Here is a 16,261-nt window from a genome sequence, read left to right as displayed (position 1 = left end):
GGCGGCCGTAATCGTAATTTATGTGCCTCATTTCTGGGGTTATGTGCTCTTGATTTTTTGGGGGGAGGGAGTACTTCACGAGCACCGGTTTATTTACTCTGATTAAATTTGGAAAGGGGAAAAAAAAAAACAACCCAAACCCTGCAGTTAATGTTGCAACATCTACATCATGCTGTACCCGAGGGGCAGGCACAGGGCGGGTGGGAGCCGCTTCGACACGGCTTTTTTCATTTCAGAGGCTATTCAACCTCAACCCTCAAACCAAGGAGTTAAAGAAGTGCAGCTGAACTGGATTTTGTCTTCTGCAAGTCGGAACGTGAGACAAGCTGGGTTTTCATCCACACTTCTGCAAACATAAAGGTCGTCAGACACCTAAAAGCACAAACAGTCACACAAACGGCTCTGCTTCTCAAGCCACGCTGGACGGACTCAGCTGAGGTTCATTTTTCTTATTTATTTTCTTATTTATCCACCGGGTTCTTCCCAGAGAAACCGAAAGAGGACGGGAGGCGTTCACGGAAAGGAGGGTTCGAGTACCGCGACGCCGAGCTGCCAGGGAGGCAGCAGCGACCGGTCGTAAGCACCAGACCCGCTTCGCTAATAAATCCCTGCATCAAGCTCCTCGGAAGCGCTTCGCGTGCCGGTAACATGCCACGGAAAACACACTCCGTATTTCCCATCGTTGTTCTTTATATTATTACAATTCTTTTTTATACACATAACCAGGCTAGTTTCGCGGTGCGTGGGGGGGGGGGAAAAAACCAACAAAAAAGGGATTTCAAGGCATAAATAATATAAAAAGGCAACCATTTTTAAAAACAAGATACATTCATATGACACTACTACAAAAAAATAAATAGTGACTCTCTCTGTTATAATTAACATCCCTCCATCACTCCCTTTCAGCGACTTGCTGTGCAGTTACTGGCGTTAAGTGGGGACAACGGTCACTTGCTCAGGTTTCCTGCAGCTGGAGCTGCCGAAGGTCCCCAGAACCGTTTAAGGTGACTCCGGATGAACTCCATCCTGGTTTTTCCTTACTGTCCTTCGAAACAGGCTGCAGAATAAGGGGACTCCAGCTCAGAATGTGGTTCGATGTTTCCGAGTGCACGCAGTTGTCACCTGCAAAGCAAGAGCAGGGAGGGTCGGTTAGCTCTTTTTTTTTTTTTATTTTAAGTAGATCATCTCTTCTTTCAGCTCAATGGACACACAAGCCCCAAAAATCCAGATTAATCCCAGTGGCTGATGCTCTTTGAGCTCAGGCTCATTCCCGCCGTTCCAGGCAGAAAGCATTAGGCAACAGCTCAGAGCACCGGCTCTATCCAAGCACGCCGACGGCACCAGTATCAAACAGGTCACGCCGATGAGGTCAGCCCAGCTCCCACCTACATTTCGGTGTCCCTTCATGCCTACGGGATGGCTCCAGGCCGTCACGGATGCCTGCTCATTAGGGGAAAACTCCATTAGGTAGCATTTCGGCGGTTTCAGGAGACCACGGGTATGCTGTAGGTGCAGGCAGCGGCGAGGCAGCATAAATCATTCACAGCCTCATTATCCGGAGCGTGCCTGCTCGATGAGCTCCGTTTAGAGGCATCAGTCACGAAGGGCACGACAGCCGCAGCCACCCGAGCATCGCTGCTCCCATCTTCCACGTTGGGAAAGGTGGAACACTTAACCTTTCTCAAAAAGCCAGGTCTTTTGTGGGCTTAATTGCTAGCTTCTCCGCACTAAATTACACACCCTACAGCTGTCATACAGAATATTCCCAGCTTCAAAGTCGGCTGCTCCGCTCTCCGGAATGCCTTACCGTCCACGTAATCCACGGAGAGCCGGCTCATGCCTTCTCGACAGCAGGGATGCTGGGCGGGGGGCTGCTCCGCTTTCTCCTTGCCGTCCTCCTGCAGCCGGCTGCTGCACTCGGGGACGGTGGAGGCCAAGCACATGGCCACCATGACGTGGTGATTCAGAGGTTTCATTTCCAAACTGTCCTGCTGGTAAGGTGCTACGATGGGCACGACGGGTAGCGCGCTGCTGCTGAAAGTGCCGTTGGTTTTGGTGAAACACCTGCAGACAGGACATAAGCCAAAGCGGGGTTACTCGGAGCTGCTTCTTGCCACCACTTATCTTGAGAAACTGCAATTTTTAAGTACTTTACCACGTGTCACTCACTGTAAGAACAGTCAGACCGCTTGCCAAGTAAGTTTTACGTATATTTTTGGATCAATCCTGACATTAAGAAAAGGATGGAGCATTTTTTAATCCCAACAGACAGCCGAAAACATTCAAAACATGCACTCGGTTACTTCCCCCATCAATTGTGACCCGATGACCTGCCTTGCAAGTCCATTTCTCCATCAAGGCAGCCCCCTAAAACAGGTTTTCACTGCCAAGAAAAAGAGCTCAAGTTTGAAACCCAAACAGCAAACTTAAGTACCTTGGAAAAAAAAAAAATACTAAGCGTTATCAGAGTGAACACAAATCAGAAAAATAGATGCAATATTAGAAATATTAGAAATCTATTAGAAATATAAACCATAACTCAGATTGTGGCCCTAGAACGTGTGCGTAAGGCCGTGAAATGGAAGTTAAACTGCTAAATCAGTGGTTACAGCCAAGCTATTTACCTTTAAACAAAAAGGAGCTGGACCCTAAGAGACACGCATACCACTGCAGCAAGCACAGAAAATGCCTACAGCGTTTGGAGCCCCGTGAACGACGTGGCCTCAGCGAACATTTATATAAGCAATTCCTATGTAAGAAAGCCCCCCCCCCAAAATCACACTTCAGCGTGGTTTTATACAAAACCATAATTACCGCAGGAGTAAAAGGTTCACTTATACAGCTGCCATAAACTTTGGGAAACTACCCCCCAAAACGCTCCGTGTTTCGCAGCGCAGAACAGAGGTGGATCCGCAGATAAAAGAAAAGCATCGAAATAAAGATGGAGAGTGTTCAAAGCCACCGTGAGCCAGCGAAGGCTACAACTGGCTTCCAGTTTTTTTATATGCTGATATGGACCCAACTTGGAGCATTACTTTTTTTTTTTTTTGCTGCCAAATTTAAGTATCTCCTTCGCCTGTTCTGTGCACGGTGACAAGCCTAATGCATCTTGCTGTAGGTAGCGGGTAATTACCGGGATGCTCCCTAAGCGCTGGCGTTTTGAAATATAAAAGCTGATAGCTGGGATATGGCTGTTCAGGTGCTAGCCTATCTGGTAGCACAGCACGCTTCTTTCGAGAGATTCTGGCCCAAAACCGAGCAGAGCTGATCGCTATGCTGCTGGAAGAGGGAGGAAGACAGACCTTGACACCATCAGTGACAGCGTATCGGAGCCTACTTTGACAGCAGCTGAGCCCTCAGCACAGAAGTACTGAACTCAGACGGATTTAAAACCAGGAGACATTAAGCTTGGCAATCACAGGAAGGTCCTGCACAAGTCCCAGAAACCACTTTTATCCCATTAAACGCATGAAAACATCACGCTCGAGGGACTTGTCCTACAAACTCACCTGGAGCCTCAGTTTATACTTTCACCTGAAAACCAGGATCGATATTGCCAGAACTGAAAGAGCTACAAAACATGCACAATTAACACAAATAAACTTTCTAGAGGAGGAACTGGAGCAAGTTTCCCCTCCAGCAGATGTCTGACTCGCAAAGCCAAAACACAGGACGGGGGGGGATCCCTCCAGCGGCTGCAGGATCGCCCCCGGAGCCCACTCCCCTCCTGAAGGCGGCGAGGACGGAGTAGCACCAACCTTCGCTCTCCTATTTTGTCCTTCCGCTCCCACAACTGCCTCCCAAATCATTATTCCAAGTACCAAAATACCACAGAAGCCACTGAAGAATCCACATGAAACACATCTGGTCTTCAAACAAATCCATTTATTAGTTTGCATTTCTTTCCGCAGAGGTTTTGCCTCCGCTCACTTATTATTTAAAAAAAAAATTCTTTTAAAATGTTCGGTTTGCATGTTTATGGGGCCTTCTTTTTAGAGACACAGAGGTTGGTGTAGTTCTTTGTGTTCCTGTACAGGCTTGAATGATGTTTCAAGACAGCAGTTCAGCTTTTTAAGGCTAAGAAAACCACATTTTGATGGAAACTAGCCATTAGTATATCCAGAGCAGCGTGTGTGAATAGTGATGTAAAAGCCCTGCTGCAAAAAAACACATTTTCTATCAATTCTCGGTGCTAAAATCCGACCAAACTACAATCAGACTTAGAAGCCCACACCAGAATAATTTAGATTTAAAGAGCTGGAAAAACAGACTGATACTGGTTTATTTGAAATGTGTATTTCAGACTTCTGATCAGAATAAGGCGCATTTGCAAAGAAGAGACACCTGCAAGAATATACGTTCCTCCGCAACCATCAGGTATCCAGAAAGTTTTAGTGCAAAAAGCACCGGAGAAGAAAAAAAAGATCAGTTCCCAGTCCTGACGTAACAAGCGTAAACCACGCTCGTCTTACCGGCTTCGTCCACAATAGCCACGCGGGGTATCCACGTTTCAGCAACTCCTACCTCTGGCAAGCTTCCACCAGCAGTTACGAGAGCATAAAGCGCTAATTTGAACAGAAGACCGAGGGATTTCACCACCGTAATAATAAAACCTGCTCCGAGATGGCTATGGCTGAAAACAGCCGTGGTAGCCAGCTATTAAATACGCTAAACCTTTAGGATCCATTTGCACGTGGTCACAATTCAAACGACCGCTAAATTCAACCAAAACCAGCAGCAACTCCAGGCAGCCGCTGGAAATAGGCTCCTTTAGCAACTGGCAGCGCCGGGGTGGGAGGCAGGAGCAAGGCCACGTGCCCCTGAAACGCTCCCCGGTCACCTTCCCGTTACCACGCGGGTGTTTCGCAGCGGGAATTGCCTGGTTTTAGTACACAGGGTGAGGTAATTTGCACAGGTCTCCTCTGTGCAAAGGGGAGACCGGACGGAGGGGACAGCCACTGCCTGAGTAAAGTAGCTACGACGCTGAACAAAGATGGGGGAAAGACTCCAGCCCCCAGTTCCCACTCGCCAAAACCTACCAACTTGACCGTGCTAACCCACCAGGTCTCTCTCCTCCTCCTCCTCCTCCTCGCCCCGGCCGTACATCCAGCTCCCCGGCCCCTGGTGTAATACTCAGGCACGTTTCTGGTCCTCCCCGTTCCCCTCTCCCATGTCCTCCTCCCATTCCCCCAGCACCAGGAAGGGAACGGAGCGGTCCCGGCTGTGCAGCTCTCCTGCCAAACGGAGGTTAATGGTCCCCTCTGGGTTAAGGCAGCTGTAAAGGACAACTTGTTTCTCTATCAAAGCAGTCAAATATAGAACAGGGATGTCAAAATCCAAAGTTCAGACCCTGCTGATGACCCATCTGGGAGCAACAGTACAGTTGCAGAGGACGGAAGCCATTCTCCCTGCTTTCTTAATAAAAAAAAGCGCAATTAAAAATTTAAATATGCTTAAAACTGGAAAGCGAGCTCTTAATCGTCGCCTAACACATACAGCACGTTCCAGATTACGGCCAGTCGTACACATCTTGATGACCGCTGTTACACAGCCTGCCTTGAAAACAGACAACTGGCCCGTAAGGACACGGTAGCTTTCCCCAGGGACCATCCGTGACACTGGGCTGGACAAAGCGTGCCCAGCTCTACCTGCAAGTAGCAGCCCACCTCCATCACACTCTCACGCCTATGTTTATGGAAGGAGGAAGAATTTAAAGGCTGTTATAAATTATATTTCCAAAAGCAAAACCATGAAAATAAAGCGAACAGGTTTTCTGCCTTCAACAATAGCTTAATTTCAACTCGACTCTTCCAGATGTACACCTAAAGGCAGCTGACAATTTTAGTAAGACAGGAACTTCAAAGTATGATTGAAAAAATCCAGAATTTACCAGTCAGAGCCATCCAGCATGTCTGACTTTCAGTCATTAAAACTAGAAATTTAGTCACAAGCCTGGAAGGGTATTCCTTAAAACTTCCAAAAGTGAAAAACCTAATGAAAACCTAGACTCCCAGCTACAATGTAGAAGACACATTTTCCGCTATTTCATGCAAGAACCCTTTCCCTCACGCAAAAAAAAGTATCCCACACTGACAATGGCTGGTCAAACTGCTCCTGAAGGCCTGAAGAACCTCAAATCCCACGTTTTACAAAGAGCAGCGTTGTGACAGCAAAGCTGTGACGCCGGTTTGTTGGTATTCTTAAGAGAATGGCAGGAAATGTAAAATACAGAAGACCAATTAAATCCTATTTGACAAACTCCATATGGAATGATTTTGTTATCTCAAAACTGAAGAAAACACAGGAAATAAGGTTTAAAAAAAAAAAAAAAAATCCAGTGCCCAACCTGCCCCCCTTCCTAGAGAGCATCAGATGAGTATGTTGAGTAAAATGAGCTCTAGGGGGTTAATAACTTGTTTTATTCCACCCCACAGATAATCACCAACTGCTCTCCTCGAGTCATACACTGACATCGAGCTCGTCCGTCCCCTCAGCCAGGACTACAGCTCTCTGCTTTCGTTTGCCCCAGCTAACACAGCACACAGAGCGAGGGCTTTTGTTCGTGACGGTCCTGCCTTCGTGCGAGTTCTACATCACCTGTTGTTGTTCCGACAATTTCGGCAATTGATGCACTCCGAGGGGTCAGCCTGCGGCACTGCCGTGTACATCCCACCGCCCTGCAGCAGGAAGGATTCAAATAATACAAATCAATCGCTGTTTGAACGAGAGACAGTCACCGAGAAGGTGGTTCAGCTCAAGCTAGCACCCCAAGCCCTTTCACTTTGTTTTCAAACTCTAATCACCTTATCAATCTCCAGATCCGTGCCCCGTAACGCGGCACGGCAACACTGAGCTATTATACAAAGTCAAGTGGAGGGTTTTTGCCAGCATGTGTGTCAGAGAAAAGTAAATAACTGCAGCTTAGACAAGTATGTGGTAATTTCCCTGGTCTGTTTTCAGCTTAATACGCTCAGGTTTAATTTAATAAACACACTGTAAATATGTTTATTTTTAACACTGACGACAAGCATGAAAGCAAATTGCTGTTCATTAGCAAACTGTGCCCGTTTGGGGAGACAGAGTATTAAACTTGCAGGGCTGATGTCACAACATAAACCCATCCCACTTTCCTGCAATTACTCCGATTAGATCAGTTTACTTCGCTACACTGATTTTTGAAACATTTAATATTTTTACAGATGGGGTAATTCCTTAGCCAGCAATGACTCTGGGTGAGAGGGATTTTGTGCTGTTAGTTTTGGCTGAAGGGGCCATTACAAGCCAGTAAAAATGCCCAGATTAACACATACCTCATTGTTAAAGACTAGGCGGACGCTGATGCGGGAGCTGCTTGAAAATGGCACTGCGGAGCCCGATTTTTGAGATCTCAAGTGGTAGGTAACTTCTAACAATCCCTATTTCTGCGAAAACAGGGCTTATCCGTACTTTTTTGAGGCCACTCAGTCCAATAGGGAGCACTGAGGAAATGCCTAATTAGTCTTGATTGCCATCCCGGCCAGTTTCTCTCGTCCTCATTTAGCCCAATCAATGAAACAATAAAGAGAGCCCTAACGAGGATGAGAACATCCTGTTTCTCTGTGCTGCCTCACCCGCGTGCCAGTCCGGGTCCTTCTACGTGGGAAGAGGTTGCGTGACTCAAGCTTTCTACACCATGGAGGGGGGAAAAGAGAAACTCAACCCAACTCTTTGCAACGGGACAGCGGCATGGCGTGTCCCATCTCGTGGCACAGAGGAGCTCCAAGCACCGAGGCCTGTGCTACCGCGTGCGTGTTGCCTTCTTCCAAAAAAAAAAAAAAAAAGGAAAAAAAAAGAGGGACAAAACATCAATGCAAGCCCCACGCTTTCTCATGGGTGAGCTTTTGAGCACTGCAAAATCTTCTCTTCCTTGTACAGTTGGAGAGTTTCACCTACTGGGAGTTTGCACAGGTTCAACAAACACAGTTTGGGCCTTGGTTGCTCTTGAAAGCAACCAAAAAAATGGCACTTCTTGCTACACGAGGAGACCAAAACCAGAATGAGGTGAAGAACCAACTGGTCTGGACTCAAAGCTGGAGTTAACTGAAGTGGCAACTACTGTGCAAGTGCTAATTTGTTGTTCAATAAAATGAAGTGCTTGCGTTCAATTACTAACACAAACAATAGCCCCATTTTTTGCCTCCAGAAACAGCATGGGTTATTCAGACTTTTGAACTTTTTCTTTCAGTTTTCCTGGGTAATGTTCACAGTTTTGAGTAAGTTTAGTAAGTCTGAATGCAAGCCATCTGTTTCCATAGACAATAATGAAATCATTATTCTCTCTTGGAAATGGGACACATTTCAGCAAATGAAGTATTTTTCCACAGCGTACAAAGGCTGGATCACAGACTTAAATTAGTTTTTAATTTTATTTTAAATTTCAAAACAAAAAGTGAGCCTGTCTCAACAGTCACAAACAAGGGACTGAAAAAAAAAAAGACAGCATTATTACGTGCTGCATTTCAAGATGTATGGGGCATTTTATTTTATGGAACCTCCTGCTACATTCGTGCTTTGCCATAATTAATAGCATTGCTTAGAGTTACAGATCTGAAACAGGTGGGGGAAAAACGGGTGATCCATAAAGCTGCAGAATAAGCAGCTATAATTAAATCTATTTAACTTGAAGATTGAGAAATACCATATGTACAAGTAAAGTATCTCAGCCCAGTACTGAAGCATTCTCAGAGCTTACATGCTGTTAGGAGGAGGGTAGAGGCAGATTTCCCAGAGTAAGTGGAATTCTTGCTGTCATCTGATATTCTCAAATGAAAACCATGATGTTTGTATCAGAAATATCAGCCCAGTTGCTTCCTCTGGGATAAGTAATTTAGTGGAACTGGCTGTTATCAATGGATGAGTATTTCCCCCACCCGAACTGAGTCTGCTTCTACAACCTCTGAATAAATCCCAAGGTCTAGGCTGAGCCTTCCACCCAGTATAAGAGCTTACGTTCACAAGATGGTGGGGATGTTCATAGTCCATGTGTGTCCTGGACAGGGAGTTGGTGTGCCCTGGGTACAGTCCAGCTCCTCCATTCATGATTCCATTAACTCCATTAGCAACTTTATGATGGACGTGCGGACAGCCGTTGCTGAGGCCACCGTTGCTTATGAAGTTTCCGTGGATGTTGCCGTTGACTCGGCTTGTGCCAGGTAGGGTTGTGTACTCAATCATTTGCCCGTTGATGTCCGCCCCTTGACAGAGATAGCCAGGAGGATCATATTCTGCAAGAGACATTGTTACCAAAAGCATATTTATTGCCAAATGAGAAGTTAAACGAGCGTCTCTAAGAAACAAAAGAAACTTATTTTCTCTTTCTACAGCTTTTCTAAATTAACTGTAATATCTAAGTGCTCAGTATACAAATGCAGAAATGGAAAACAGCCACATCCTGGAGAGCAGACCGGGAATGTTAGTCTGAAAGGACGCAGCTGACGTCAGTTGCTACGAAGAACATCCTAAAAATGGGCCATGTGCATAATCAATAGACCCTCTGCTATCTGCTATGAACTACTTCCAGAAAATATCTCTGGGCTGCAGTTGAGGACACTATCTTATCTTGCAAGAAGTTTTGTTTCACTTCTCTTTGTCAGAGAGTAAGGACATTTAAAAATAACCACAGGCTGTGGAAAGAGCAAGGGTGATTTCTGCATTACGAACAGAAAAGGCTAGTGAGGAGACTCTGCTAGCACAGAATCGTTTGGTGGGTACAGAGCACCTTGCAAAGCGTGCTTAAACTCCAGCACGTCTGCTCAAGTTTCCTACTTGCAAACAGACAGGTTTTGCTATTAATACCTCTCTAAGAGACTTGGACATTGAACTCCATTTTACTGTGAAGGGACTGAGAGGTAACAAGGGACTTGTCCTCCAAATGCTGCAAGTTCTTCTTCTTTCCAGATATACACAAGAGAGGGAGAGATCCAGGGTTTAAGCCTCCAGATTTTAACAAGTACTTATGATTACACACAAGTTCTGCCACTGCAATCAGCAGAAACCCGTGCAGGTGCTTCAAGTGAAATATGTTTCACATCAATGATGATGATCATCCCAACAAATCTTCACCTAAGTCACACCTAGAAAGTGTAAGTCTCTAAATAAACGCCAGTTGGCATATAACAGGAAACCGCTTCCCATTCAAAAAAAAAGGTAATGTGAACGTTACTAATTTTACTCTGATAATACTTGCATCATGAAAGGAAACCAAAAATAACTCACTCTGCATGGCATTTTGCTGACGGTTCTTCCACAGGCACATGGCAATGAAAACGATGAGAATAAGGACCATCACTCCAAGGACGCAGCCCACAATCAAGTACAGCATGTCACTGCTCCGAACGGGGCCGTTTGAGGGCCCAGCTCCGCTTCCCCCAACCCGGTCGGGGGGATTCGGTGGCGTACTCAGGTCCTTCACTGGATATTCGGATGCTCCGGGCGTGCGTTTCACTGGATGAAAGAAGAGACAAGTACAGGTACGCTCACTAAATGCAGTTTCCAAATGTGGGGTTTTGTTCATTATGAAATGAAAATAATTACTGCCGAGTTAGAATCCTCAAGGAGAAAGCTTCCAAGTCAATATTAAAACCTATAACGAGAAGGCCAACTACTATTGGGTAATAACTATTTGCCTTGGAAAATGGTTATTATCCAGCTTGCTAACCCTCTCATTGAGGTCACTCAAAACTTTAATGAGCAAGCCGACATACGCACGGCTAGAACTGCACTAACTCCCAACTTGAGAGCGCGTAAATCTTTCCACTTCTGAGGTCAGGAAAAACCACAACATGCATTTCTATCGCCTAACCACTGCCAGACGACCTACTTTTATCTGATGCGAACCCTGCTAACCCCGTTTTCAAAACCATACTATTTAAGATACTAAGAGCTGAACAGAAAACCCCTGAAAACGAGATGCTAGTTTAACCCAGGAATTTACATTAGTTTTCAGCACACCACAGCTCAGATTCATTTAATTTGACACTAAAAACCCAACAGAGGTGCCTGGCTTAGGAGTGAAGCTGGTCAGAGAGACACAGGCACCTCCGTGCAGATGTGTTAGATAAGCTGATCAACGCCCGCAAGCCTGGAGGAGATGCATTTTAAGGAAAAGTCAGTACGAACAACAGATTACATTTTGCCAATTTTAAAATTAAGGAAGAAGGTTACATTCCTTACAGAAGGAAGGCCAACTGCGTGTGCAGCCTGAAACTCTGCAGCTCCTAGCCCTTCTTTCAAAGGCTTCGCTACTAACTTAGCTAAATTTTGATGCTTCCGCTCCTAGAGGGCTTTTTTTTTTTTTTCTTTTTTTAAAAACATTTTTTCATAGCACTGCATTTGAAGTTTACTGTCTGCATTTTCCCTTTACAGCCTTACTTGGTTTTAGAGATTAAAGAGGACAGGAATTTTTCACAAAATAAATGTGACTGCCATATCTGACACTTCCAGAGAACAGTACAAACTTTGTGCCAGAGGCATGCAGGATTAGTGATGGAGGCAGCCAACATAACCATCAATTGCTGTGGTCTGCACTTATACAACGTGTCACAGAGCCCCGAAGACATAAAACAGACGTACAAATCAATTCTGTCATCTTCAAGAGCGTGGCTGTCTCCTAAGGAGAGGCTATCAGCACAGCAGAAAAAAACCAACCCAACCCAGAACAACAATACTATCTCTTAGGCTGCGCAAATCTGCAGAGCTTTGCTAAGAGCCTTTCTCGGGAGTGCAACAGATCAGTTTCCATATGTTCAAAACAATCCCAGCTTCGGAAGACAAAACAATCCTTCAAAACACTCCAGAAAATTACGGCCTTCATCGCAGCTGACTTTTGTACTGCGAAAAAATTCAACAGGGGATATTTGGTGCCGCAAAACGCCGCCTTCGCACGGTCTCGCGGGCGGGCAGACGCGCTCTTTCGGCGCTCACCTTTGGTTTCGCAGATCATCACGTTGCTGTACTCGCTTTCACCACCTTCGTTATAGCACTGCATTTTAATGTCGTAAGACGTTTCTGGCTGCAGGTGATTTATCAAATGCCATTGCTTCGTACCTATGGGGGGAGAAAAAAACCAAATCAACTGCATTTCATTTACTCGCGTGAGCCAGAATTAGGTACAAGGATGTGGCAAGCGTCCGTCTCTGTAAAACGCAGGGGGATTGCAGCTTTTCCTGTGAGCACGAAAGGCTTCATTAACAGTTTATGGGCTTATCTGAAATCACAAGACTTGCACTGTCTCGCGAAATAGATTATTAGAAGAACCTTTTGACGAATAAAAGTGTGCTTTTTTCAGTATTTTCAACTGATTTTTAAAAAAGCATCTTTCTCTATAAAAAAACAGAAATTGCTAAACTCAAAAAATAGAAATCCAAGTTTCCAGCATCTCTACATTTAAAATCAACAGCATTTCTCTGTATATTAAGTATCAAACTGCTCTCTTCTACCCCAAAATGTTCCACAGCATTTTACAAACTATTTTTTATAGGAAAAGCTTTCCTTCGCTAGCGGCATACAGTGAAGCTACTTACAATACGCAGAGCAAATAACAAGTTAAAAAGGGCACAGAAAACAGATTAACTTGGGACGGGGGAAAAACTTCACTGTGAGAAGACCCTCTCCCAATTTGCAATCCCGCAGGATCCCTGGAGATGCGGGGTACCGACTGAAGCCACCCGTTTTTCGCAGGAAGGATACATCTGGGTTGCTCAACTTAGCCGAAACCGCAAATAATTGAACGTGCATTTTATTAAATATACTAGGAAACAAAATTAGACAGCGAGGCTGTCTCTCGCGCTGCCTGCCCCTGCAGAGACGGATCCCAAGCCAAGCAATCTTCTCTAATAGGACGGTTTTGTCATCTCTGGCTGCTGGCCAGCATTTCATTTAGACACCCTCCTGAAGTACCGAGCACTTCAATATAAATCACTCTCAGTTTTTACTTTCACGGGCTTGTGACAAATTTTAATAAACAGCGAGCCCTTTTTTTTTTTTCCCCCCCCCCCCCTTTTTTTTTTCTTTTTTTTGGGGGGGAGGGGAGTTTAATTAACTGTTTGAGTGCTCTTAATCCCTCTTGGAAAATACCACCTTGAACTGTTTCCACTGTTTCTAAGAAACTGTCATACCACCTCCTGATTGAAGCATTAATAAAAAAAAATAAAGCCTGCTTGGCTGGCGGGGGCTGACACCACGACTCTGTTCGAACTTCTCCGGGACCCAAGCCCAGGTGCGGAGACCCCTGCCCAGCTGAAAAAGAGCAGGGGGTACCCAGGAGGACCCCACCTCGGTTCGGGGGTTTCGGGAGGGCGTGCACCGCACGGCCCGAGCTCCATCCCTTGCATGCCGGACGTCCCAAGTGAGGGCAGACAAGCCCTGGCTGAAGCTGGAACCGTCCTTCCCCCAAATCGCACGTTTTCCCAAGATTCATACTTGGTTTTCCCGTCGCCCCCACCCCCAAGCATTCCTTTCGGTAATTACTACACCAGGTTTTAGGTTTCCGCTTGAAACCATTAGTGGAACTGGAATCAGTACAGGCACTTTAACTGTCCTCTTCGTGCACCATTAGCGAGGAAAAACATTTAAACAACTGACATCAGACTGCATTTACATTTAAAATTCAATCTCCAGGACCCTCGAAAGAGAGAGATGCAGACCATCAATGCAGGACAGGGATGATTTTGCTTTGCTTTTGCTTAAAGCTGCTGAAAGATACAGAGGAGCCATCCGAGTGAAGCTTTTTGCTTGGTTTTTTTTTTCTTTAAATAAAATCTGATTTTGCCCGTAGCGGCATTTGTAAGGAAAAAAAAAAAAAAGTTTTCTGCAGAGTTTTGAATGTCTCAAAAGGCAAGACTTAACAGGAAACAGTAAGGAAAGCCTACGGCAACTACTTAGCTAATACAGGCATCACAACACTTTTTCCACAACTCATGCAGTCATTTCAAGATAAAATTCCCTGTCAAAAAACAGACAGATTAATTCCAAGGTAACAGAGGGGGAAAAAGTGAAGAACAAGTGATTTATGGCAAAAATACCTGAAGTCACATGCTTCTCCACATATTTCACATCCAATCACACTTTAATTGAAAATAGCTCTCTTTCTTTTCCCCCCTGAAAAGCTAATTTAGGGGAGCACAGTACAGAAAAGTTTAAGTTTAAATATTTCCACCAAATGAGTTTCTGTTCCAGGCTTTGGCAGAGCAGAGCAGCTGCTAATGGTTTCAGACTGCCACAAAGAGTTCAATACACACACACACTCTCAGAAAAAAATCAGAAGCGAGCTAATTTCACAGCACAGTGGAGCCCACTTAAACAACTAACTGCTTAGTGTATAGGATTTATAAACACACCAAGTTCTGTCTCGCACAGGCTAAAACACATTTGCAGATGAAGGTGCAGACTGCAAAAGCTTCTTTAAAGCAATCCTCTGAGCCGAAACTCTGGAGCTTTAATAGCTTTATAGTGTGCAAAAGCTTATGTCACGCATCAAAGTACTATGTGGAGTATTGTCTAGAAGGGAAAATTTTCAAAATAAAGGCCCATTCCTCTTGTAACTGAAATAAATGAGGGGAAAAAATAATTAACGTCATTGGGACAGAATGAGATCACTACGATTACCCAGCCCAAGCAATAAGGACATTAAGTAAAATATTTTTAAAAGGGTTTTCCACTTCTGGACTAATACAGACATTATCTAATAACTTCTTCCAGGAAAATGATGATCTAATATGCACCGGGAAAAAAATACAACCTGATTAAAAGGCAAAATGAAGCACAACCATACCTGCGTTTGCAGCACACTACAGCACTTGAGGCTAAAAGTAACTTACCCTATATAACTTATAGCAGGATAAGCAATTAAGCAAGGTAAAAGGACAGAATGGCAATTACACACAAGGTATTGCCTAGCTTAGCAAATCCGCGCTGGGGTAAATCATCTTAAAAGCCAGCTAGTTATTAGTACAGTCTGTAACACAGATGCGCTTACCCTGGGTTAAATCTCATTTACGCTGCCTTCTCTTTACTCAACTACTTTAAGCTAAACCAGCTTAAATAGATCTACGTTAAGGATTTGCAGCAGTATAACAAGACAAACTTAAAACCAGTATTTGGTTCTCAAGTTTCCCTGTAAAAGAGGCTTCAGAAGGAAGAAGCAAGTTCATGTGTGGGCAGAACTTGACATTATGTAGTTGAGATCGCTACTTCTGTGAAATATATTGTAAAGACTTAGTTTGGGAAAAGCAGTTTAGATTTCATATAAACACAGCCAACATGGCTACATGATGTTTTTCCCCATCGAGTAGTGCTATTAAGCATGTGTATACTGCACCGGACCTTCCACGATATCCCTCTTGTAGTCGCTATCATTGTCGCTGTCCGTAGGCCGATAATAGATATAAAATCCTTGGATGGGCGTGTTGTTGTTGCTTGATGTAATATACTAAAAGAGAATTTTAAAAGACTGTGTTAGAGGAAAAAAAAAAAAACTTTAAGTCCTGCTGAGGCATCATCACGGAGTATCTTATCACCTTGAAATATGTATTTTTTTCATAAGGTTGTGCAAGCAAGGTGTAGGGGGAGGTTGGCACAGAAGCTGCAACACAAAAGAGGATTATCAATTGCTGTGGATGTGCAGACACAGCCAAGATGAGCACAGTGCCCGGGGTTCCCAGAGGGCTGCAGGAGAGCTCGCTGCCACTGAACTCCTTGGACCAGTCGAAAAAAGGAGGGTAGCCCCGTGATAAGAGACTGAGCTGGGGATGACACCTTCCTCCCGCATCGCTTTCCAAACCGTCAATCAGGGTTTGACCATGAATGGCCTGAAAATTTGTGTGATTCATGGAGATGGAAAAGTTAAGACCACTTTTACTTCAGAAAGAGTTAAGGTCACTCTAAAATTCACCTCAAGAATATTTTACGTTAAGTTATGCAGCCTCCTGAGGAACTAGAGGTTATTTTAAGTTTATTATCCTTAACATCTCTTCAGGCTGAGCTAGCAGAGCAAACTAACACTGGGAACTCTACACGTTAAATCCTCCAAAGTATACCGGGGGTTAGATTTCAAAACAAGAGCAAAGAATTTCTGCGGGTTTCAATAAGGACTTTGAAGTACTTGTTTACAAAAGACGAGGTAAGGGGGGAAAGGAAAACGTTCCTCTAACACGAAACCTCTACGGGATGCGAGGGAAGGCGGCGGGTTTTAAAGGCAGCGCCTGCATCCAGCCATCACAGCCTG

General features: G+C 44.7%; 1 protein-coding gene across 1 annotated transcript in view; it reads right to left on the bottom strand.

Moving 5' to 3' along the window:
* Window positions 1-955: 955 nt before the first annotated feature.
* Window positions 956-16,261, bottom strand: part of CDON (cell adhesion associated, oncogene regulated) — a 33,893-nt gene continuing 18,587 nt past the window's right edge. Inside the window, exons 13-19 of the mRNA XM_010283863.1 lie at window positions 15,361-15,466; window positions 11,962-12,084; window positions 10,255-10,482; window positions 8,989-9,263; window positions 6,598-6,677; window positions 1,808-2,064; window positions 956-1,122 (exon numbers count right to left, since the gene is read on the bottom strand). Coding sequence (XP_010282165.1) covers window positions 956-1,122; window positions 1,808-2,064; window positions 6,598-6,677; window positions 8,989-9,263; window positions 10,255-10,482; window positions 11,962-12,084; window positions 15,361-15,466 — 1,236 coding nt within the window. The remainder of the gene's footprint in view (window positions 1,123-1,807; window positions 2,065-6,597; window positions 6,678-8,988; window positions 9,264-10,254; window positions 10,483-11,961; window positions 12,085-15,360; window positions 15,467-16,261) is intronic.

The sequence above is a fragment of the Phaethon lepturus genome, unplaced genomic scaffold (assembly GCF_000687285.1).
Source record: "Phaethon lepturus isolate BGI_N335 unplaced genomic scaffold, ASM68728v1 scaffold18580, whole genome shotgun sequence".
NCBI lineage: Eukaryota > Metazoa > Chordata > Aves > Phaethontiformes > Phaethontidae > Phaethon > Phaethon lepturus.
Note: the sequence above shows the minus strand (reverse complement) of the source record. Positions and strands in the feature narration are given on the sequence as shown.